We start from the raw sequence: 22,321 nt of genomic DNA, 5'->3' as shown, positions 1-22,321 counted from the left end.
AGGTGTACGCACGTAGTGCCGGGCCCTCCGTGATTAAATCCCCTCAACACCCCTGCTTGTTATTCACATCTACACAAAAGCTATTGAAGCGCAGCCCGTGCTGGCAGTGCAGAACAAGCACGCTTTGTCCTGGGGTTCCAGCAGCCAGCCCACCTCTTCCTCTTCCACATAAAGGGAGCGCGAACCCAGCGTGCACCACACAGCGCTGCTGGCACACCTGAAATCAGACACTGACCTGCATTACCAACACGAGTCTTCTCCAGGAGGGGGTGGAAGCCACGGCAGGGCAGTGCCCACGCCAGCAGAGCCCAACTCGGGCTGGCTCCAGGCACCGGAGCAGCCCCTGCATTTGGCCTGCCTGCGAGGGAGAGCATGCTGCTGCCGAGCATCCCCCTGCACCAGGAGCAAGACAACACAAAGACTGCTTTATGCTGGCTTTTTATTTATTTTTAGCTTAAGGGATGTGGCAAATATGCTTCTGATACATTTTTTTTTTTAATCAGAATTAGGATGTCTCTGGATTTCAGCCGTGCATCGTCCCCAGACACACCAGCAGCCCTGCGAGGAGAGGCCGTGCAGATGCAACGCTTCAGCACGTTGCAGAGACAAGCCCCAGGCAGGCAGAAACGTTGACTCCTCAGGAGTTTGTTCAGGTGGATAGCTGCCTGCAGGCTACAACAGGCTCATCCTGATGAAGACCCAGTGTGGGTGCTGGGACTTTCCAGCCTGTGGATCACACATGGCCACAGCACTGCTGGGAACCCTGCCAGCATCCCTACAGGTGCTCCCAGTCCGTGGTTGCAGTCCCCTTGCCAACATTTGGCCATTCAAAACCATTAACAGGAAGGTAAAGTCCAAGCACAGATCACCCCAGGTATCAGGCACACAAACACAACAGCTTCACTCTCAAAAGCGACCCAATCTAACACACATGGTGCTGAAGGCCGGGGCCCAACCATCACCTTCTAGCATTTTCAGAGTTGCTACATCTTAAAATTCAGACGTCTCTGCTGGTGGACAAGTGGCAAGCTATTTGATTTTAAAAGTAAATAAAGGTGCCCGTGTATTCTTTGTGCTACACCTTTCATACAGTTGTGTTTTTTGCAGTAGAGAACTAATTTTCTGTATTCCAAGGTAGTTGTGTAGCCACAACAAGGAGAGATGCTAAGTAGGTAAGTGGGAGTAGGAGGCCTCACTGCTCCAAAATAAGGTGGAAGCTTGGGAAAAACACGATGAGCAGTGTGAGAGCAGTAAAACAAAGATCACAAGTTCTCAAGACATAAAAAAAAAAGGGGGGGGGAAAAAAAGGGAAAAAGAAATTAAAGGGTTGAAAAAAAAAATTGTACATATATAATACAGTGGAGAGCTGAGTAGTTTGTGAACCTGTAGTACTCAGCCAAAGAGGAAATGGGAGGTGATCGGGTGTCGGTAATAGGGACTAAAAGGTTATGATTTGCTTACTATAATGTGTTCCTAATTGGCAGGATGCCTGTCACTGCAATTTGCGAATAAAATAGCTTCACAAGAGACACAGCTGCCTTGTGTGATTTAGGAGGTACCTGCACACCTGTAGGAACTGGAAGCGTCAACTCTGAAGGAGCAGGCTGGGGATATCAGCCCTGAGGTGTCCTGTGCTGAACAAAAGGTTTCCTACAAGAAGATGTGATGCGTTAATGTATGGCCAGGACAATACCCCGAGCATTCTGCATTAATTTGTTGATGTGGGGAAGAGGAATAAAGGAAGGATGAAAGAGGAAAAAACAACGACCCTTTAATAATCCACAGCATTATAAGTATGCGCGGCCATCTGGTGCTGTGAACTTCCATAACCCAGCTTTTCACAAGGAAACAGCCAGCCCATTTCCCCCGTACCAGCCCCGAGTGCGCAGCTACAATCTCGCAGAATTACAGTGGCTACAAAAACAATAAGCACAAAGCTCTTCCCTGCAGCCAGGGATGGCTCCAACTGTACCGCGGCTGCTTCGCCTAGGAGATCACTGGTGTTATGATGGGTTGATGCCACGTTTTAGGCAGCATCACTTCACATCCAGCTCTGAAGGCCAGGAGGCAGCTGCACACGGAGGACTCTTTAACCACCACGGTGGCTGAGGAGTTTTGCATGGAGAAAGCTCAGGGTCAACGGAGCTGGACTTGGAAGGTGGAAGGACTGAATCCCCAAGCAATCAATAATCCTGTGTCTGATCACAGGCCAGGAGGAAGCTGAACACACAGTCCCTCCTGGGCATCTTGCTGTTTGAGACCTTCAGCAAAGCAGACGATGATGACATGGGTGCACTACAAACCAGCACGACCTAAGGTCAGGGCAGAGGCAGGCACAAGGGCAGAACTGCAGCAGCGTCCCTCTGGATTAAACTCTAGGATTGGCTCAGGAAAAGCCTCACAAAATTCATGAAGTGTCCAGACCCCTCAGAACCAAGGTTTCTGTGACTCCAGGGCATCTGTACCCCGTACACGTCTCCCTGTCCCATCTGCACCTTCCAGAGATGCACCACACAGCCCAGGCTCCATCCCACACGTTCAACAGGGTCAAGTGTGCCACGAGCAGTCCAGAAAAAAAAAACACACATGCTAATCAATTCTGTGGATAAATTTAGACTGAAATTTAACTGCCTTTCCTGCAGCAAGAAGTTTCTGTCCCCTTCTGAGCCTGTCTCAGGAAGGAGCAGATGCATCACTGCTGCCTAATTCCTTGTTCAAGACAGCTTCAGCAATCCTCCCGGTAATTTTTTATTTATTTAAGATGAGATGGCAGTAAAGTGTTTTAAAATGCCTACCGTGAACCTTTCTAAATACAGTTTAAGGCTCTTGTTTACCATAATCTGGAAAAGAGATTATTCCTTTTCCTCTCTGAGGCACCCTGTGCATGTTTGCAAACCGCTATCGCATCACCGCCTCTAGGCCAAACAGCCAGCAACCTCCCAATTTTCCAGGGACTGTGGTTTTCTGATGCCCGATTGTTTTTGTTCATCTTCTGTGAAGTCCCTCCCCTTGGCCTGAGGCTTTTTGCTTTGAAGCACACTGCCCTGAGGTGTCAGAGCTTCAGCCTGGCATGCAGCAGGGCCACACCACACCACACACAGTCTTTTCCTACCAGTTTGACACTGCTGTCTCACCTTAACACCTTGCGATCTGTTCTCACATCCTTTTTGGAGAAGTCTACACCTCCGATCTTCTGTCCTCCTCTTATTTCGGGGCACTAGCTTGCTCTTATTTTTAAAAAATTCACATCTGCTATTGCCCTCTGGAATTGAGTGCACTCTGCAGCCCCCCCAATGCAGTGGCCAGCTGCAAATACAAGGCACACACCCGCTCCTCCTCAGCTGGGAAGAAGCCCCACACACCATGGGACCTTAGGCAATGTCCTAGAGGACTGCACTCCCTACATATTCCACTTTAAATAGCGATGGCTCATCAGCATCAATGCGTTTCCAAACAGCGTTTTTTGTTTTTGTTTTACAGATTATTGAACAATTTCACCAAAAAAATAAAAAAATCCCAATGCCAGATCCATCCTTGCCAAGTCCCTGTGCCGAACGATGGAGGAATGGGAACTTCTACCACTTTTGGACGATGAATGTTCCATGAAGTTTTACGTTCTCATCCAAGAGCCAAGCTCATTTCTTAGTTTTTCAAAAGCAGCCTCTCAAGCAAAAAAAACAGCACTGAGTTGTGAGGCATTGGATGGGCTGCCCAGGGAAGTGGTGGAGTCACCACCCCTGAAGGTCTTTAAAAGACGTTTAGATGTAGAGCTCAGTGATGTGGGTTAGAGGAGGACTGGTCAGTGTTAGCTCAGAGGTTGGACTGGGTGATCTTGGAGGTCTCTTCCTGCCTAGACGATTCTGTGATTCTGTGAAGAACTCCAAGAGCTCATAAAATTAAAAGCAAATGAAAAAGATGGAGAAAAAACAGAAAGAACAGAAAGTGGTAAAACTAATTCCAGACCTATCATCATGATTTAACAGTGTATGAATGCTTCTGAGTCTTCAGTGAGAAGCCTTCTGTGTGTCTGAGCTACATACCACTGACTCCAAGTGATCAGACTACAAGAATCCCTACAAAATTATCCTTCAGACAGAGCGGGATCACTGGTGGGAAGCACGCAAAGCCCTGCCTTCTCAGACAGCTCCGTTCCACCTTTCCTTGCCCAGGAAATCGAACTCTTCAGTTAATTACTGTGAGCTCCTGCAATGCTGGGTGCGTTCCGTGCTGATGGCAGCTGACGAGCTGCGGACACGCGGCCAGGATCCGCCAGCACCACGGGGACAGCGGGCGTCTCCGAGCGCCCTACCTCTGAGGCTGGTCTGCGAGGCTCCCGTCTCACCAATCAACGCTAATCTGGTGCATTAGTAAAAGCTCAGTGTTCAGGAAAATCCATAAAAGCATCCACTTAAGTAACAAATGAACTGGAAAACATGCCCGGCATTGCTATCTCTGCGCTCCCGGGGCAGCAGGAGGGCAAATCAGCGGGCTGGTGAGAGTGGAGAAGAGACTGGAGCAAGCCTTGAAGCTCATGCTCCAAACCACCCAAGTTTTTTGTTTTTTGTTTTTTGTTTTTTTTTTTTCCCCCCAGACATGCTGCTGTTGGCCTGAGCCACCCTCTCCAGCTCAAAACAACTCAGTTCCCTGGTGTCTACCAGCCTGAAAGCTTCAGTTGCAATCTTGTCAGATTATGTAATCCCTGAAATCCCGTAAAGAGGCTGCCAAGAAAAAACAAGAAACTCCAACCTGGTATCAACATGCGCTCCCAAAAAACAGTTTTAGCAGCTGAAGATGATCTCTGCAGATCTCTTTGACCTGCCTGAAGTCAAAGTCTTGAATTCCACCCATGCCACTCAAGCCTTCCTTTGCCTCACCCTGAGTAGAGCGCGTGGCTCCTGCTGCAGAAGTCCCACTTGGTCACAGTAAGTTTGAGGCACCTTTTGGCATCAGATGGTTCCAAATATATCAGGAGCAACTGGTCTCTCTAAGGCAGGGTCAGCTGCAGGCCACAGAGTGATTTGCAGCAAGTTGTGTGCTGACAGCCCTTCTTTGCAGCCCTGTTTTGATTAAAATTAGCCTTTAACCAGCAGGGACGGCAGCTGGAGCTTCTGCCAAACCCCAGCCCTTTGAAGCCTCAGACTCTACCCCACTGGAGGAGGCAGCAGCAGGCAGCCCGGTGCTGTCAGTCCCCACGGGGTAAGGAGCTCCTCACCGATGCAGCTCTTTCCCCTGCAGGATTAAGGTTGGCTCTCGCTCGCTGAATTTTGGTCCTGAGCAAACAGGCACGCAGCAGCACGTCTCGTCACTTAAGATGCATCTCTACGAAGGTTTTGGAGAAATGACACATCTGAGCCACAGTAAGAAAGCAAAGGAATGAAATCAAAGGGAAAAAGACCCAGTGACAAAAGGAACTGCCCAGCCTAGTCTCAGGGAAAGGAGTCACACAAGACCACTGGCAGCACTTGACAGTTTAAATCCTTTCTGTTAATAGTTTGTATTCCACAGAGGCAGCTTAATATTCTTTTTCTACCCTACCAATGTCCCTTTATCCCTACATCCCTAATTCCCCAGAAATACTATACCGCCATTAACAGGATTTTACAGTGCCCAGAAATGCAGAAATAAAACCACACTGAACTGCTGCGGCTAACGGCAAGCCCAGCCAACTCACCTGCCTCCGATGCAGAAAATTCACCAGCCTGATGCCACACACAGCTATGAAACATGAAATTTTAACGGGGTGTCACAGACCAGCTGTATGGAAATGCAGGATGGAGCACTCCCCTCCTTGCTTCCCCTGCCTTTTTGGAGCTCTCTTTAGGGAGAAGAGTTGCAACATATGCTGAAGTACATAGTAAAAAGGCAATAACTATTTTTTTTTATGAATTTCCCTGTGACACACCAATTCCATCAGAGGAGACAAACTTCAAAACCTCAACAAGCAGCCGACGTGAAGGGAAATTATTTTTTTTAATGCATACATTGGTTGTAAGCCTGCACAACGCCCTTTTAGTGGAGGTGTTTCTTTACCTGCAAATAAAGCGTTTTCCAATACAGCGTGCTAAAGTTGTACAGGAATATGGTCACTGATGCACGCTGGGCAGGAGGCTGAAGGATTTTCCAGGTTTTAATTGAGCTGGTAACATTTTGGAGAGCCTAAGATATCTGCTCCTGCGGTTGAAGAGATCTGGACAAACACTTCAGATATGTAAGGAGCAACACAAATGCACCTGTACTCCCACCCACCCAGCAGGTGCATTAGAAGAAAAGAAAGAGCAGAAGCTACGAGAAGTACATTTGTGTGGCTGGCCTTGGTGTTTTGTGCCAGGCTAGGAGAGGCACACTTTCATCCTGTTCAAGTGTTTCAGCTCTTCAAAGCAGAGCATAGTGCCCTTTTCAACAGAGCCATCCGACTGCATCTCGCCACCACTCCTGTCGCTCTACTTAAAAATCACCATGGTCTCACGGCTGTATGAAATGCAAAAGCACATTCCTCTGTAAATTGATATTTTCTTCTTTTTTTCCAAGCAAAAGACTTATAAAAGAGACTTATAAAAAACAAATCTTCCTTACAAGGGAAAAAATCCATAGTTTTTAGAAAAATGCATGCATTTCTGCAGGACTATTGTCGAGCACTTTCACTGTCTGACGAGGCTCCTGGGAGATGAGATACTGCAGCTGATACAAGAAAAAAGCTTTTTAACCCCTGAGGAAGCTAAAACATGGCCCGAGAGACTCGTGTGATCATGCAAATGAGTACTACAAGCGTGCCCTGTGCCTGTTTTCCTTGTTATGCTACATTTCAGCAGCTTGGGAACAACGCTCCATTTCCAGGGAGAGGAGTGAAAAACTGGCCACCCTGCTGGTTTAAAAATATCCCCTCTTCTGGCAGGAATAGCAGAGGACAGCAGACAACAACTGTGCCTTGCATGAGCTTCTCGTGGGTTTAAAGACTGGCTGGCATAGCTGGGGAGGGCGATCCCTCAGTCGGTGCCAGCAGCTGGGGTCCCCATGAGCCACCCCACTGCACCCCAAATGTCCCAGGCACTGAGCCAAGGGAGAACCCGCAGAGGGGTGAATTGGCTTTGCAACGAGCTCCTCGTAGAGGGAAGGGCAGCACAGGATAACGTGCAAAGGTAAGCCTGCAATAAATGGGAGCCTGACTGGCTTCCCTGGCCTCTTGGAGAGGCATGACAGAGTGCCAGTGGGAACAACAGAGGGCAGTGGCGCTTCTCCGTTCCTGGAAATTTAAGGTTTACCTTGAATGTTTTCTAGCATACCTGTCCAAACTCAGTGAGGCCAGGCTGTCCTACTGCTCCTCTTGGGCAGGACAAAGATAAGGAAGATTATCAGCAGGGGGAGTTCTCCCCTGTTAGGCAGCTGGTAGCCTGTAACCCATTTACTTAGCATCGAATGCGTTACACTAAGCTTTAAAATGGGAATCAAAGCTGCAGTTATGATTCACAGGAAAAAAAACGGAGAAATCTGTAGAGCAAACAAAGCATAAAATAGAAAATAAAGATGATGTTGTGAAATTTTTTTTAACCTTACTATTTCTAAAGCAGTTTTACATTTTATTATCAAAAAGGCTGAATTCCTTTTTAATTGCACAGGTGCATGTAAGTAGCTCAGATCTAAGTGACCAGAAGTGCAAAAATGCACATGCAGTTCCAGGCCTGGTAACCAGACAGAGGTCACACGTTCTGCTGCATTAATGCAAAATTTACCATTCTTTAAATAGCCACACCCCGGATTTAAGGATGTTTATCCTGTCCTGGCTGAACTCTCGCACAAGGCAACAAAGATTGTGGAGAGATGTTTTCCATGATATACAACTATAATTTTATCTTCTCCCACAGGAAATTAGTTTCTGCATTAAAATACAAGTATGCAAAATAAAGGTTTTTTTTGTTTGTTTAGTTGTTGGGTTTTTTTTGTTATGGATCTCTGCCACTAAGGCTTTCTGCCAGTTTGTCACTTGTTAGAAAAATCCAGCCATCGTCCCCATAAAACAAATATCGGTCTGTTCCTTTGGAGAGGGACAGGTGATAACTGCAACCAGCTCTAGACTGTGCCAGAAGAAGCCTGCGTTCAAGCTCTACCCCCTTCCTCTCAGAAAGCTCAATAAATGCAGGACACGAATCTTAAAAGTTGACAAGACTTAGCTGACTCCTCCATCACGTGCCGCTAGGGATTTGGGGGTTTACTATCCCTCCACCATCTTTTAACCAGCCTCCACAGCGCAGTCAGTTACAAGAATACTTTGGAAGTACTCCGCAGATTTCCCAACACACTTGGTGTTGCATCGAAGTCGTCAGCTGTGCTGAAATGGCTTTTTGTTCTTACCTTGCTATCCGTCAGGTGGAGGCTAACAGCACGGGCTCTGTTTGCTAATGCACTGCCAGCGCTCTTCACGCTCGCTGTTTCTGATGTCAGCTGCAGACACGGGAAACTATTCTGGGAGAGAGCACTTCTTGCCTTCACTTAGGTGAACCGAGTTAGTTATTACAGGGACACCACACTCCTCCACTCATCTTTTGCTAAGGTAACGTGGGCATCGTGCAATTCACTGCATTCTTCCATCCATAGCAACACCTGCAGAGTTTACTCAGTGCCTGCATTTAACTGGGCACTTTTGACTCCATCAAGGGCAGACGATCATTCAGATGCTGAATGCTCTTGAACAGAAAAATGAAATGCTACGCACATAAAAATTCTGCACAATAAATCTAGCATTTGGTTCTGCTCCTGAGATATTTGTGCTGCATATCTTGGTACCATTAAATTTTTTTCTATGTGCCTCTGTTGGTTTTGTGCAGGATTTGGAGGAGCTGCTGATACACAGGAGGGCAGAATGACCTCAGATGGCTGGAAAAGCAGGCTGGGATCTGGCTGCATCTGCCAGAACCGTCGGGGCAGTTCCAGAGGATGACAGCACACCAGGGATCTCGGATGCTCAGTGAAAGGGCAAGCAGTGACTGCCAAGCTGCAAGCAGGTAAATTCTGACTGGCTGCAAGGAAAAGCATGTTTCACACAAAACTGGGGCAGGAAACTTTTGCAGTGACATCACTGCAACATAGAAATCCTGTAAGTACGCAATGATTTTATGTGCATTTTAGTTACTTTACTTGCCTGTGTTACAAATACCTGAAACTCATGTATATGAATAAGACTGCACCCTCATTTATTTTCCTAGGAAGCTGCCAGGCACTTCAGGGACAGACCTACAGACCACAGTGTGCCCTTTCAGCATGATGGTCCTCGCTACCACGCAAGCAGCCACAGACCGGGTGAACCTAGGGTGCAAAGGAGCCTAGCTGGAAAGTGAAGGTAACCCAGATAAAGAGAAGAAAAAACATGAAAAAAAAATAATGTGTGGATGCAGACAAGGAAAAGACTGAAATACATGCAGCAGAGATCTAAATATGTGAGAACAGAGAAAGAACAGGCTTGGCAACTCAAAAGAAAGGGATGCTGCAAAAGGTTCAGACTCAAAACAAGAACCTGGCCAGAGGGTCTGCTGGGTAGGTAGACAGAAAAGGCTGGTTTCCAAAATGAAGAATGAGCAAGCCTTAAAATACTCAGACCTACAAGAACAACCAGCTTGAAGGCAACAAGCAGCAGTACAACAGAATCACCCAAATGAGGCGGGTACTGGTGGGTACTGCCTCCTGATGATAAATATGCTTTCATGGTTCAATCCCGAATCAATACCCATTACCTCCACGAACCCACGTCACCACTACCAAGTTACGAATCTCCTGTGAAACAAAGATTTTCCCAGATTTTGTGTACTGCAGCATAGCGGGAAGACGAGCACCACATTTTTCTGTAAGAGCCTGAGCTTTCTCCTCTCCAAATCATTTGTAGCCTCAGGTATAACTTCCAGGTCCAGCAGCTCTCCAAGACTGCCCACCAACACACAGACCAGGCAGAGCAAGCTGGAAGCCAGGGAAGCATTTCTTACCTGCAGAGTACAGCGATTTAAACCCATGCCATCACTATGACTCACAAGCCATCAGCAGCAGATGGAGGGGGAAGACGTCAGCAGGCTGCTTTCAAGACTCTCAAAAAAGATGTACAAATGTGAACGGGTGGCTTCCATTCATCAGGAGAGCTTAACACAGTCCAGGAGTTGAGAATTTGATCCTGTGTAGCTTTAACTATTCTGAATCGAGAAAGATTCTTGATTCAGAAGAATCTTCTTGAATCAAGAAAAATCAAGAATAATTTCACTGGCACTCAAAACGTTGTTAAAACACGAACCAAGACACCAAGAACTCAATCCCAGCCCCAACAACCAGGCAGACCCTGAAGAAGCACCTGAGGGCGTCCAGCTGCCCCTCGGTGCTTACAGAGGGCTCAGAATACACAGGAGCTCAAGGATGGTAAAGGAGGAGCTCACCTGCTGTCTGAGCCATTCACAGCTCCAGGTCACTAATTTGAAGGCATCACTTGTTTGAATACTGATGTCCAAAGAGTCTCTCCAATGCAGAGGGGGAGGCGTTTGTCACGAACAGCGGTGAGAGCAGTGAAAAAACAGCACGCTTTATCAAACAGATCACCACCAAAGGGACGTTAGGGACAGTCAGAGGAACAATGTCCCCTAAGAAACCAACTGTAACTCGGGTATTGTGACCACAAGAAGTCCATGGCTACACCACCTCAGCCTTAATGAGGAGTGTAGGCTACGCTACAGCCCCTCCTCTTGTTAAAAAACATTTTGCTGGTAAAAAATCATTCTCAGTTCTGTGGTCCTTTTACCTAAAATACCATCAGCATGATGTAACTGCTGACGTACAATGATGATCAACAAAAACTGCTCAGCCTTGACTGCAGAAAGTAAAGGCAACTCTCCAAAGAGTTCACCTTCCCAGAAAACAGCCCCAAAGAGGAAAGGCACCACACACTCATGGGAGCAGAAAGAGATGCTTAAACACGGGGCTTCGGCAGCTGTCCCCAAAATTCCCAGAGCCCTTTCACACCCAGCACTGGAAGCAGCAGGGATAGTTTTTGGAAGACTGCATCTTAGAGCTGACCCAGCCTGCTGAGGGCACAGGGAAAATAAGCAAAAACCTAAACAGCAAAAATATGCAGCGAGGGAAGCTGTCAAAGAAAGGAGAAATCACAGCGAGGGCAGCAGGGGGCAAGCCAGGCAGGCAGAACGAGGAGATGGGTTTTGTGTTCCTACTTCAGATCCGAATGAGTCACCAAACAGAGAGGGGCAAGAGTCACAAGCAGCACACAATTTACACCACATTTTCCTTTATAGATGCATAATGTCAATACAGACTCATTTCTCCCAAGGAAAAAAAATAAAAAATAAAAAGAGTTCTGCAGGAGAGAGGGAAGTTGAACCAACTCTGTCATCTGCAAAACGCTTTTCATCACCAATCAGCCTGTACACACTGCCTGCTTTTTCACCCACATAAGAGGAACTACAGCACTGGGTCATAATTAAAGGGTTCAAGAACATTTCTATTTACCAGGAAATGTTTTCCCTCCGTACGTTTTACATCTCTAGCCTTACCAAAGGAGTATCATACAAGTTAAATCAGCCCGTGGGAGTTGGTGGGCCTCAGGACTGATTTGATTCTGAAGGCTGGTTGAAGCAGCACTGCCTGCAAACCAGGAGCCCAGACCCTACAAAATGCACGGTACCTGCTCTGCTCACGTCAGACAGGATGACTGAGCGTCCCAGCACACTGCACAGAACACCTCCGAGCTCGGCAGCTCTTGGGAGAGGACAAAGCTCCAGGCTGAGAGAAGGAATGACCAGCAGCTCTACTAAAACTGAAAGTTAAGAATGTAAGAGGACAGATCAAACATTAACTACTGCAGTCTGGTGTCTCCAACCTCAGCCCTCCCTCTGCAGCTGGCTGAAGAAAACAAGCACCGTGCTGCAATTAAACACTGCCCCCCTCCAAACCCTCAAGCCTCAGAAACTTGTGTCTCAGTGACCTCTTTATACTTGCATTTTTTTAATGCGCATCTCTCCATTGATTTGTCTTCCACGAATTCATCCAGGTGCTCTTTGAACTCAGGCCAACTACTGAGGTCTGCAGCACCTGCACGCGGGAGGCGCACAGCCCTCGTTTTTACTGCCTGAATGAACTCTGCTCCATCAGCAACTGTGCTGCTTCATTAGCAAACTTGGCCTCGATCGCTTTTGGGCAGAAGGACACAGATCCCTATACCTCCAGTTTTCCTTCACCATGACACACTGACCACGTTTAAAGTTTGTGCTTCTGCTCTTCAGGGAGTTGTTCATTAAGAGATGTTCCTGCACCAGCACCCACCAGCAGTGAACGACTGCCAAAAGCTGATCCTGTTTTATCAATAGAAAAACAGAGGAGGAGAAGTGACCTGCCAAGATCAGATACCAAAACCGGAACAATCAGACTCTGGCTTGGTTTCCCAATTCATCCGTAACACGTTATATTCCACTTCTTCCAGCAAATTTCCCAGGTGTGTTAAGGAACATAAAAATATCGGTGTTCAATAGAAGGAAAAGCTTTGAACCAGAATCAGAACGAGCCTGTCTTAGCAGGGTAATGATGGGCTGATGTTCATTTCCCCCCTCTCCAATTCAAAAGGAAACTCTGAATGGAATCCCAGCTTCATTTCTCAGACAACTTTAAACTACAGAAAGATGCCCAGAAATTGCTTTTATCCTCACAGCTTCAATTAAAATATTTCCGATTTTTTTTTTAGTGAGCTCTAATAAAACAGGGGAAAGAAAATGATGTTGTAGCAGACTACTTCAAGGCACCTAACTCTTGCTCAGAGATGCCCAGAAAAGCACGCCACGTTACAAAGGCAGCTTTTCTTCATCCTCACCCTGCCCATTACGCCGAGCAGTTCCGAAAGCACAGAAGGAGACGCAGGAGATAATCAGGGCAGTGATGTCAGCGCTACCTGAATAAGCTATTATGGGAGACCTCTGCTATTGATCTGCTAACAGCCTCTTGAAACACAGCTCACGCTCCAGGAACAGGAGAGCAGTGCTAAGTAGGTCCCAGCCAGAGCAGCTCCATTAGCTGGACACGAGCTCGCTTGTTTTTCCAGAAAATGGAGCTACTTCTCAGGTCAGCATGCACGGTGGCTTTTATTCCTCTCTCAATACAGCTTTGTCCTGGCCAGGTTTTAAGGCCAGATCTTTAAGAAATAGGATTTGAGACCGATTCTCAGGCTCCTGCCACCGTTGCAGCGTGACTGCAGCAGCACCCTCGGGAATTCAGCTCCCTCTCCCAAGTCCTTTGCTACCGAAACTTGTCTGAGCCGCACAGCTCAGGCTGTCAGCACCCCGCACACTGCTGTGCAGCTTCTTTTGAAGCTTCCTTTTCCATTTCACATCTTCAAAGTTTGTATTACAGAAAGAAAAAAGAAAAAAAACAACAGTTGTTTCCGTGAAACCTCTCCTTCTGAATCTATCCAAGATGCTTCTGCAACACAGCCAAGCGCTCTGCCCAGTTGTGTTCCAAATAAACCAGGACTCGCGGCTCCTGCTGTTTCCATTAATCTGACAAATGTATCAGCGGGCCCACTTCTGACATCTTCCCACTTCTTCCAGTGGGACACAGAAAAAGACCAATTTTCTGTGAACGTCAGACATTTGGAAGCATTTAAAAGCCCAGAAAATGACTAAGAAAGCTGGCAAGGTGCAGGAAAGACGCCAGGCACCTCTACATCTCTGGCTCACTTGGTTTCCACCTAGAATTTACGCGTAAACTGGGCAGCCTGGTAGTGCATCTCCTGCCAACGTGCAGCTACCGTCAAACCTGTCTGCAATTCAGGGGCACAGGCTCAATTACAGCAGTAAATTAAAGCATCCATTTTCCCTGGCGCTGGAGCAGAAAGCATCTGGGCAAACGATACAGGCTGTTGGCTGACACGTACCTTACTCCAAAGCAGTAAAACGTCTCAAAGCTTCCCAAAACAACCATCCACATCACACACAGCCTCCACAACAGCCTCGTAAAGTGTCGTTTATGGTGGGATAAGGAGTAAAATGCTTCAGGCTTGTGCACTGGCACTTTCAAGATGCACACAGCCTGGTTAGTGCTTGTTCACTGCGCTGCCTTCGCTTCTGCAACCTACACGGATCCAGTGGCCCTAAACACAAGGAAGTCAAAAACTCTCAAAAGGATTCAGCTCTGGCACAAGGACTAGAGGACATCAAATAAAGTTACCCCAGGGGACACACACACACACCCCCTTCAAGCACTTTTTTGGATGAAGAGCCCTAGTCTGTTCACTCACTCTTTAAAGGGAATATTTTTATTTACTCATGCTGCCCTTCCTGTAGGTCTTCCAGTTCTGCATTTTTCCCAGCAGGAGCCACACACCCCAACGCTCACAGGCAGGTGCACAATGCAGATGGCACAGCAGGGACACGTGCAGTAGTAACACTAAATCCAGCATTAGTTGGCTTTTGAATACAAGAAACAAAATAACGTTTGGAAGCATTTAACCAAAATCATTTCTTCTAAAGACCAAGCAGCACCTTCAGAGCTCACCACCATTCATGGACTATTCAGATCGCCTTTTTTCCCCACGGGACCACTTTGAGGGACCACGTGATACATTGGCTGATGTTTGTTGTGGATAAACTTACTCGGTCTTGCATCACGTCTCAGTTCTGTTTTTAACCTCAACAACCGGTATCATCAGCACAATTCACTGCAGGTCAAGACCATCCTGTCCCTTGCTTCTGTGACTCCAGCCTGATGTGGCCCCATTTACCTCAACCCTTTGAGCTCTGCCCATCAGCCAATTGCTCACCCGTCGGATGTTTTTGTTTAGCTGTATGCTGGGCATTTGGTCCAGTAGGATCCTATGGGAAACTGTGTCAAAAGCTTTACCGAAATCCAAAAAGATCACAACAGCTGGTTTTCCTTGATCAAAGAGATGGGTAATCTTATAAAATGAAATTAAATTTGTTAAGCAGGACCTACCCCTCGTGAACCCATGTTGGCTGTGACCTACGACTGCTCTGTCCCCCAGCTGTGTCTCAATAACTCTCAGGACAATTTTCTCCCTAATTTTACCAGGCAGTGACATGAGACTGACAGGCCTGTTGTTACCAGGTTCTTCTTTCTTCCCTTCTTGAAAATTGGTAAAACACTAGCCAGCTTCCAGTCAACAGGGACCTCTCCAGATTCCCAAGACCATTGAAAAATAATTGGGAGGTCCCACAATGACCTCCGCCAGCTCTCTAGGCACCCTGGGATGAATCCCATGCAGACCCATGAACTTGTAGGGATCCAGGTGGAGCAGCAAATCCAGCACACCTTCAGGGTTGGCTGGGAGTTTATTATTCCTACCATCACAGTCCTCCAGCTCAGGACACCTGGTGTCCCAAAGCCCATCGTCAGCGTTGAAGACAGAGGCAAAGAAGGCATTAAACATCTCTGCTTTGCCTATGTCCTTGTCTGTGAGATGAGCTCTCTCGGGCTTCTCCTTACTATTATCATGATAAACTTAGCCAAAAGTTCTGCAGAAAGGTAAAAAGAGCAAGTGAAAAACAACCCGAGTCACAGAATTTCATGCCCACAAGCACACGCACTGAGGGCTGGAGAGATTAGACAGTAACACCAAGTTACCTGTACACCACCCAGCCCCACATCAGCTACTGACACTTGGGAAATCTCTCGGGGAGACCGCACACTGCTCTCTACCTCATTAGCCAGGTGCTTAGAGGAGCCCAAACAAACAGAGTATCAGAAACCCTGTGGGAAGACGTGAACAACCAGAGACCTTTCTATGCCACAACACAAGGCCTTGGTGCTCAATATACTGAACAACATGAATAATCTCCCTGTCTCAAAGATCAGCAGTTACCCTCCTCTAGGCTACAGCAAAAATCAGATTAAAAAAGGTCCCACGAGGGAAGAAGCAAATTTTTGGACAGTTATTCCACTGAAGGCATGAGGTTCATGCCTCAGGACCTAAAGAGCACGTGTCCCTTAGTCTGCCATAGCCTCATCTTTCAGCATAGGTGTTTTTCAGGCTACACTTGGAGCTGCATCTGAAATCCAACCAGGTATGTACATAGCACATTTCAAAAACTCAGCCTGGCATGAGTTTCAATAGCATCCCAACTAGAAACCAGCAAGTATTCCAGTTCTGTCAGTCCCTTCAGTTCTGTTCTGCAGGAACTGATCTCTTCTTTCTTTAGAAACACTTTTCCTCAAGAAGCTCGCTGTGCTGCAATGGGAGCACTTTTGGAAAGCGGAGAGAAAGCATAAAGGGATTTTAAAGGCCAGAATCACAAATTTTTCACGCTGCTCACGTTACCGCCCTGCACAAGCCAGCCAGCTCCTGGAAATCACACAGACCCACGTACAGAGTGCTTCTTGTTCGACTTCCCCTCACCTTAAACCCTGCCCCACTCACCTCGCCCGAGTAACTGTATTTTCCTTTCAGGATCTGCCGGTATAAGCGGGTGCGGTTGTCATCTTCAAAGGGCATGGTGCCGCTCAGGAGGATGTAGGAGATCACGCCCAGCGCCCACATGTCCACCGAGTTAGTGTAGGGCTTCCTGACCAGGATCTCCGGAGCAATGTACTCCGGGGTCCCACAGGTGGTTTTCATCAGGCAGTCATCGCCCTTCTTCCGAGCGCTTGCCAGTCCAAAGTCCGTAATCATGATTTTGGAATCCGTCCCGGGATGGTAGTAGAGCAGATTCTCGGGCTTCAAGTCCCGGTGCGTGATACCCAGCGTATGCAGGTACCTCACCCCGTCCAGCACCATCTGCAGCACGCGCGTGGCATCCCTCTCCGTGAAGGAGCCTTTGGCAATGATCCGGTCGAACAGTTCTCCCCCGGTCGCCAGCTCCATCACCATGTACACGCGGTCCTGGGTCTCAAACACCTCTATCAGCTGGATTATGTTGGTGTGCCGCACCCGCCGCAGCACGCTGAGCTCCGACTCGCACACCTCCCTCCCCTCCCGGTATTTGGTCTCGATCATCTTGATGGCGTAGGGCTGCTTGGTGGCCTTGTGCTCCACCCGTACAACGCGGCTAAAGCTTCCCCTTCCGATCAGGGCTTTAATGTCGTACTTGGCCGTCACTCTGGGGTCAAATTTGGCGCGGTATTTAGCCACTTTGTTCTTGCGGGGTTCGGGCTGGTCCACGTGGGGAGGCAGGTGGGTACCGGGATACGGGTTAGCGTGACGCGGAGGCGAGGGAGAGCCAGCTTTGATGACAGCCCCACAGTCATCTTTGATGAAGTGCTTGTATATGTCATTGTGGCCTGTGTAAGGTTCTACTTTTTTAACCAGGTCTAGCTGCACATCTTTGGGGGGCTCGGGAAGAACCTTGCTTGTCCCACAGCCCATCACTGAAGGGTGTTAATTCCCTGTCAAGGCATTTTCCCAGGGCAGCATCAGCAGCAACCACATCTGCAGCAACTCCCACATCCGAACCTTACAAAAAAGACAAAAAAAACACAGATAAACAGGAATCAAGGCAGTCAAGTTTCAAACAAGAAAAAATGCAAGCGGTTCATGTCTCAACAGAGCCATGCTACCACAAACTAAGAGCTGGGAATTTACACCATACTTCACTACAGAGCATGCACAATGCTTTGCCACTTTCATGACAAGATAGTGCCTATAAAAAAAAAAAAAAACAGTCCTGGTCAGAACAGATGTCCATGGAAATTCCACAGCTCCCCTTTTTCATTAAGCACAGTTTGTCTAAAGCTGTCTCCCAGCTGAGCACTGAATCACAGAACAGCTGAGATTGGAAGAGACCTCTGCAGGTCACCTCATCCAGCCCCAGCTGCTGAACAAAGGTCAAGGAACGAGCTGAGTGCTTTCCTTAGCTTTGTTCAATCTGATAAACTTTGTAAGACACCCAATGTCCCAAATCTTTTAGTTCTGAAATTTCTCATTAGAACTCCACAAACTATCTCAGCAGCTTGTTCATTCAACAAACCCTCCTGACATTTCCTTTATGTTGTAAGTGGTACTGGTGTTTTGAATCTTTCACTACTTAGCTCTTAGGGATCAATGAAACTGCGCAGAAGGCAAGGAATACGGAGACAGAGGCAGGCTGCTTTTAAGATGCATTTTACCAATTAATTTAGTGCACCTCTTGGGGGAGAAAGAAAAAAAAAAAACAAAACAGATCTTGTTTAACCAGAGCAAGCTTTTAGCTTCATTCTCCAAGCCCTAAGAAATCAAGTGGGCTCTGACATTGGGAAGCGTCTTGACTCAGTTTTGCTTTCTTTTGCGTCTTCAGAGACCAAGCTGCTCTTCTGTTCTTCCCTACAGAGCTGCATCTAGCTGTGATAAGGAAGTGGAATTGCCACCAGCTGTTCCAGATGGGAGCAAAGAGAGGTCCAGCTCCCCACACCGTGTTCCAACAGAGCCAAATCAGCTGCGGCCCAGCAAGTCTTTACTTTAGGTCCTGATTAAAACAGTCTGGAGGTGGATAAACTGCCTGCATGCATTCTGGCAATTAGCTGGGCAGTTTTACGATCCTACTCTTTGGCTCAGCGTGGTGCCTCAGCGTTTGCAGAGGACTGTAGCAGAGCTGTTTGCCTCGAGATCCAGCTTACCAGCACCAAGCGTGTCCTCACTCATCCACCACCTCCCCGAGGAACCGCTCAGCACCAACAGCAGGAGGTGCTTTAGCAGGGCCTCAGGAAGAAGCTCAGGCTCCACGTTCAGTCTGGAAAGGAAACACGGGTTAGTTAGGATTTTATTTTTAAAATCAGACACGAACACGGTGACTTCTTGTGCAACCTACGGGCTGTGCCAAGGGCAGGCACGAGCACGGCTGCACCACAGGGCAATTAACTTCACACAACGCTTAATTAAGCCTTGGAGTCACCGACAGCTGGCTGTTTTCTCGGATTAGCGCCCTGCCACCACGAATATATTTAATATTTACACCACCCCCGAGTAACGCCGTGCGCCAACCCCCCGATACCCAGCGGAGGGCGGGCAGGCAGCGACCGGAGAACCCCGGGGGGCTACGGGGGGACGTCCCGAGCACCCGAGGCTCCCTCCCGGAGCCCCTCAGGCCGCCGGCGGAGCCCCGGGGGCCGGGCACGGAGCGGGGGTCCCGGTGCGCGGCCCCCTCCCCTGCCCGCGGGGTCCCGCTGCGGGCCCCGCACTCACCTCAGGCCGCTCGGCCCCGGCCCGGCCCCGCCTCCCGACGTCAGCGCCGCGCGCCGCGCACGCCCGTGGCTGGGAGAGGAGGGGAGGGAGGGGGGGGTGGTGCCTGCAGCGCCCCCTGCCGGCGGCCTCCGGGAGGTGGCGGTGTTGTGGGGGGGGGGGGGGGGAGCCAGGCATGGCCGCCCCTGTGAGGGCTCAGTGAGGGGATTGGGACTCCCGCTGTGGTGGTTGTGGGGGCTCCGCGCCCTGTGTTGTTGCACCAAGCAGCCCCGAGGCACGGCCAGCCCGTGCCCTGTATGCCAGCACTGCACACTTGCCCGTCAAGCAGCCCCTCTTCACGCCCCCCACCATTTTAGGCAGCTCCTCAGGGGCGCTGTGTGTCCTCCCCTCAGGGCAGCCCTGGCAGCGGTAACCTCACGGAGCACTGCATTCCCTCAGGGCTCTGTGTTGTCTGATATCCTCACGGCTGGCTCATGAGAACGTCAGTCCAGGCGGTTGTAGCTCTCCATCGCTGCTGCTAATTGTCGGTGCAGAGAGCCAACACGTATTGAAATCCTACGCCAGAACCTCAGATTTCTGAGAGCTTCAATCGGAGCATCTCTTTCTTGTATTATTTATGCCATGGAGGCCCACCAGAGCCAAGAGAACGTTGCACCAGACATCCACAACAAGCCAGCATGTCCACCCTGAAAACTACCCAGGGACAAGGCCAGGAAGGACTCACAGCTTGCAGCAGAAGCCAAGAAGAACAGTTATGGAGATCATCCATCCAGGGATAAATTGGTTACAATATTGTAAGTTTGGGTTCAGAACTAGACAGAAAACTTCCTTCACGTTCCAGGAGACCGCTGTAGGATGAACCACCTCTGACTGCCTGCTGACTTTCAGCACCTGTTCAGAGGAGAACTGACCAAGGCCAACATGACCAAGGCACGGCTTTGGGATTCATTTTGAGATCCCAGAATCACAGATTCATCCGGGTTGGAAGAGACCTCTGAGATCACCAAGTCCAACCTCTGACCTAACACTGACCAGTCCTCCACTAACCCACATCACTGAGCTCTACATCTAAATGTCTTTTAGAGACCTCCAGGGATGGTGACTCCACCACTTCCCTGGGCAGCCCATCCCAATGCCTCACAACCCTTTCGGTAAAGAAGTTCTTGCTAATAGATGAAAACACAGAGGACAATTTAGCCACGACAGCTGTTGTTCAATCCAGAGCCATTTTTCCAGCTACAGCCAGCAAAGTTTCATGCCCGTGGTAAACGCAGCTGGGGCTCCAGGTGCCGGGGAGGCTCTGTAGCCTCCCACCCCAACAAGATCTGTGTGCACCACTTTGCCAAGCTTCACCCTGCTCCTCCTTGCCTGCCTCTTCAGAAAACCCTACAAATAAAACCATCACAAAATCACAAAATAGGCTGCAGGGATCTCTGCAAAGCAGCAGCAGCAGAGGTGGCCCTGTAGTAGCCTGGCTGCTCCCTCCCGGGAACCATCATGCCTCTTCCACTCCTCAGGCTGTGGAGGGACAAAGTGAAGGGCGCAGGGCTCACAGCAAGGTCATTCTTTGCCATACAAAGACCACCAGGGGAGTGCACTGGGCTCAGCCTCAATGGACATGAAGCCAGGTGACAGCTTGTTCCCAAACCCACATGGTAGCGAGCTCAAGGTTGTCCCAGCAAGGCCGAGCAGAGGTCGGAGCAGGAGGATGTTCAATTAAATCTGCTTAGAAAAGGAAATCCAACTTCCCATATGCCTCTGTGGAGAAATAAAGCCCCAAAGCCGAGCGCAGAGGGGGTGCCAGGCTGGGGGCCGAGCGTGGCCCCGCTGCAGAGGTGACTCTGGCTCAGCTGTTCCTGCTGGGGAACAATCCTGGGGATTGGGGTTGCCGTTTTGTGTTCCTATGGAAAGTTCGACATTTGGCTGGGCAGAAATCCCCACACGGCCTCGGACAGAGGCCAGCCCTGTGACACAGTGTCCTCTGCTCTCTGTCAGCCCTGAGCCCGGCTGGAGCATGGAGAGCACTTGGGAAGCATCAAAGCATGGGAGAAGGTGTCACACCGTCTCCTTGCAGCCCTCACCTTCACCAGCAGGAATTTCCTTGGGTGAAGGAAAGGAAGATCAAACCACAGTGTGGTGGAGGCAGCGAGCAGCATGGCCAGGACATCGGCCCTCGTGTCACCATGCCACGTGCGCTGTCGTGGTCACACAGCTGCCCAGAATAGTGTCACCATCTGGTTCCAGCTGCCCAGGGATGTGGGAGCCTCTCCAGTCCCTTCTGCGATTACAAAAAGTGAATTTGTGCATCAACTCAACCTAACTCTGCCTTCCCTTATCCCTCTTTTTTTTTTTTTTTAATAATTCAGGTTTGTCTCTTAGAAAAGAGAGAGGGAGATAATGTCTGCCGAGCATTTAATCTTCTGCCCAAAGAATAGCAGAGAGCAAATTAGGATCTACTCCAATTAATTTGCCTTGATGGGCAAAATCTGGAGAGCAGCCATATCTGGGAATTAAGAACAAAAGCGGGGAGTGTAAAGTAGGTCGCTGGAGTTTCATAACCCGAGCGATGGGTTTTCGCGACGTGCCGGGTGCTCAAAGGTGCCCGTCCAGCCCCACCGGTGAGCACCGGTGGCTGTGGCGCTGCTGTGAGCACCCACCTGTGGGGAAACCTTTGAGCTGGGTTTGGGATTTAAAGGAAAAAAATAACTGGCAGGACGAAGTGGATGGGGACATGGCGCTGGGGACCAGCCAGCCACACCACGTGAGCTCTGCTGGAGGAGTCAGTTACTCCTCTGGCTGCATTTTAGGGAGAAAATCCTTTCAGGGAAAAAAAATAATGTTTTTTTTTTTAATGCCTAAGCAGAGCTTTCCCCAGAACCAGCCTGGAATAAACCTTACCAGTGCGGTGTCAGCTTGTGCAGTTGCTTTAAGGACAGCAAGAGGCAGGCCAGCGTGCAGTGAGCCAGCTGCTGGGTGCAGGAAGGAAGCTGTGTCCCTCGCTTTGCCCTGTCTGCCTTTGCCACAACCCCCTGAACCCAAGCTGGGGACGGACACTGCCTTGTGCCATGACCCTCCTCCAAAGCTAGAGAGCAGAGAAAGGCGAAAGAGTTGATAAACGTGGCTCTGCCGGGATGTTTGTGTTGCTCCCAGGACAGGATGAAGTCCTCCACACTCATGCCTCAGAGCCTG

General features: G+C 49.0%; 2 protein-coding genes across 4 annotated transcripts in view; one reads left to right on the top strand and one right to left on the bottom strand.

The window, feature by feature from the left end:
- PSKH1 (protein serine kinase H1) overlaps window positions 1–19,224 on the bottom strand; it is a 29,631-nt gene extending 10,407 nt beyond the window's left edge. Inside the window, exons 1-4 of one of the 3 annotated variants that reach the window (XM_068693252.1) lie at window positions 19,136–19,224; window positions 18,571–18,683; window positions 16,400–17,431; window positions 7,326–9,011 (exon numbers count right to left, since the gene is read on the bottom strand). In XM_068693252.1, coding sequence (XP_068549353.1) covers window positions 8,793–9,011; window positions 16,400–17,344 — 1,164 coding nt within the window. In that variant the 5' untranslated portion in view covers window positions 17,345–17,431; window positions 18,571–18,683; window positions 19,136–19,224 and the 3' untranslated portion in view covers window positions 7,326–8,792. Of the gene's footprint in view, window positions 1–7,325; window positions 9,012–16,399; window positions 17,432–18,570; window positions 18,684–18,944; window positions 19,100–19,135 lie in introns of those variants that run through there. The other 2 variants (XM_068693250.1, XM_068693251.1) reach the window with 2 other exon arrangements.
- LOC137862000 (C-signal-like) overlaps window positions 1–22,321 on the top strand; it is a 176,021-nt gene that overhangs the window by 83,129 nt on the left and 70,571 nt on the right. The gene's annotated exons all lie outside the window — the stretch shown is intronic.

The sequence above is a fragment of the Anas acuta genome, chromosome 10, assembly GCF_963932015.1.
Source record: "Anas acuta chromosome 10, bAnaAcu1.1, whole genome shotgun sequence".
NCBI lineage: Eukaryota > Metazoa > Chordata > Aves > Anseriformes > Anatidae > Anas > Anas acuta.
The sequence above is the reverse complement of the archived record's forward strand: the minus strand, read 5'-3'. Positions and strand labels throughout refer to the sequence as shown.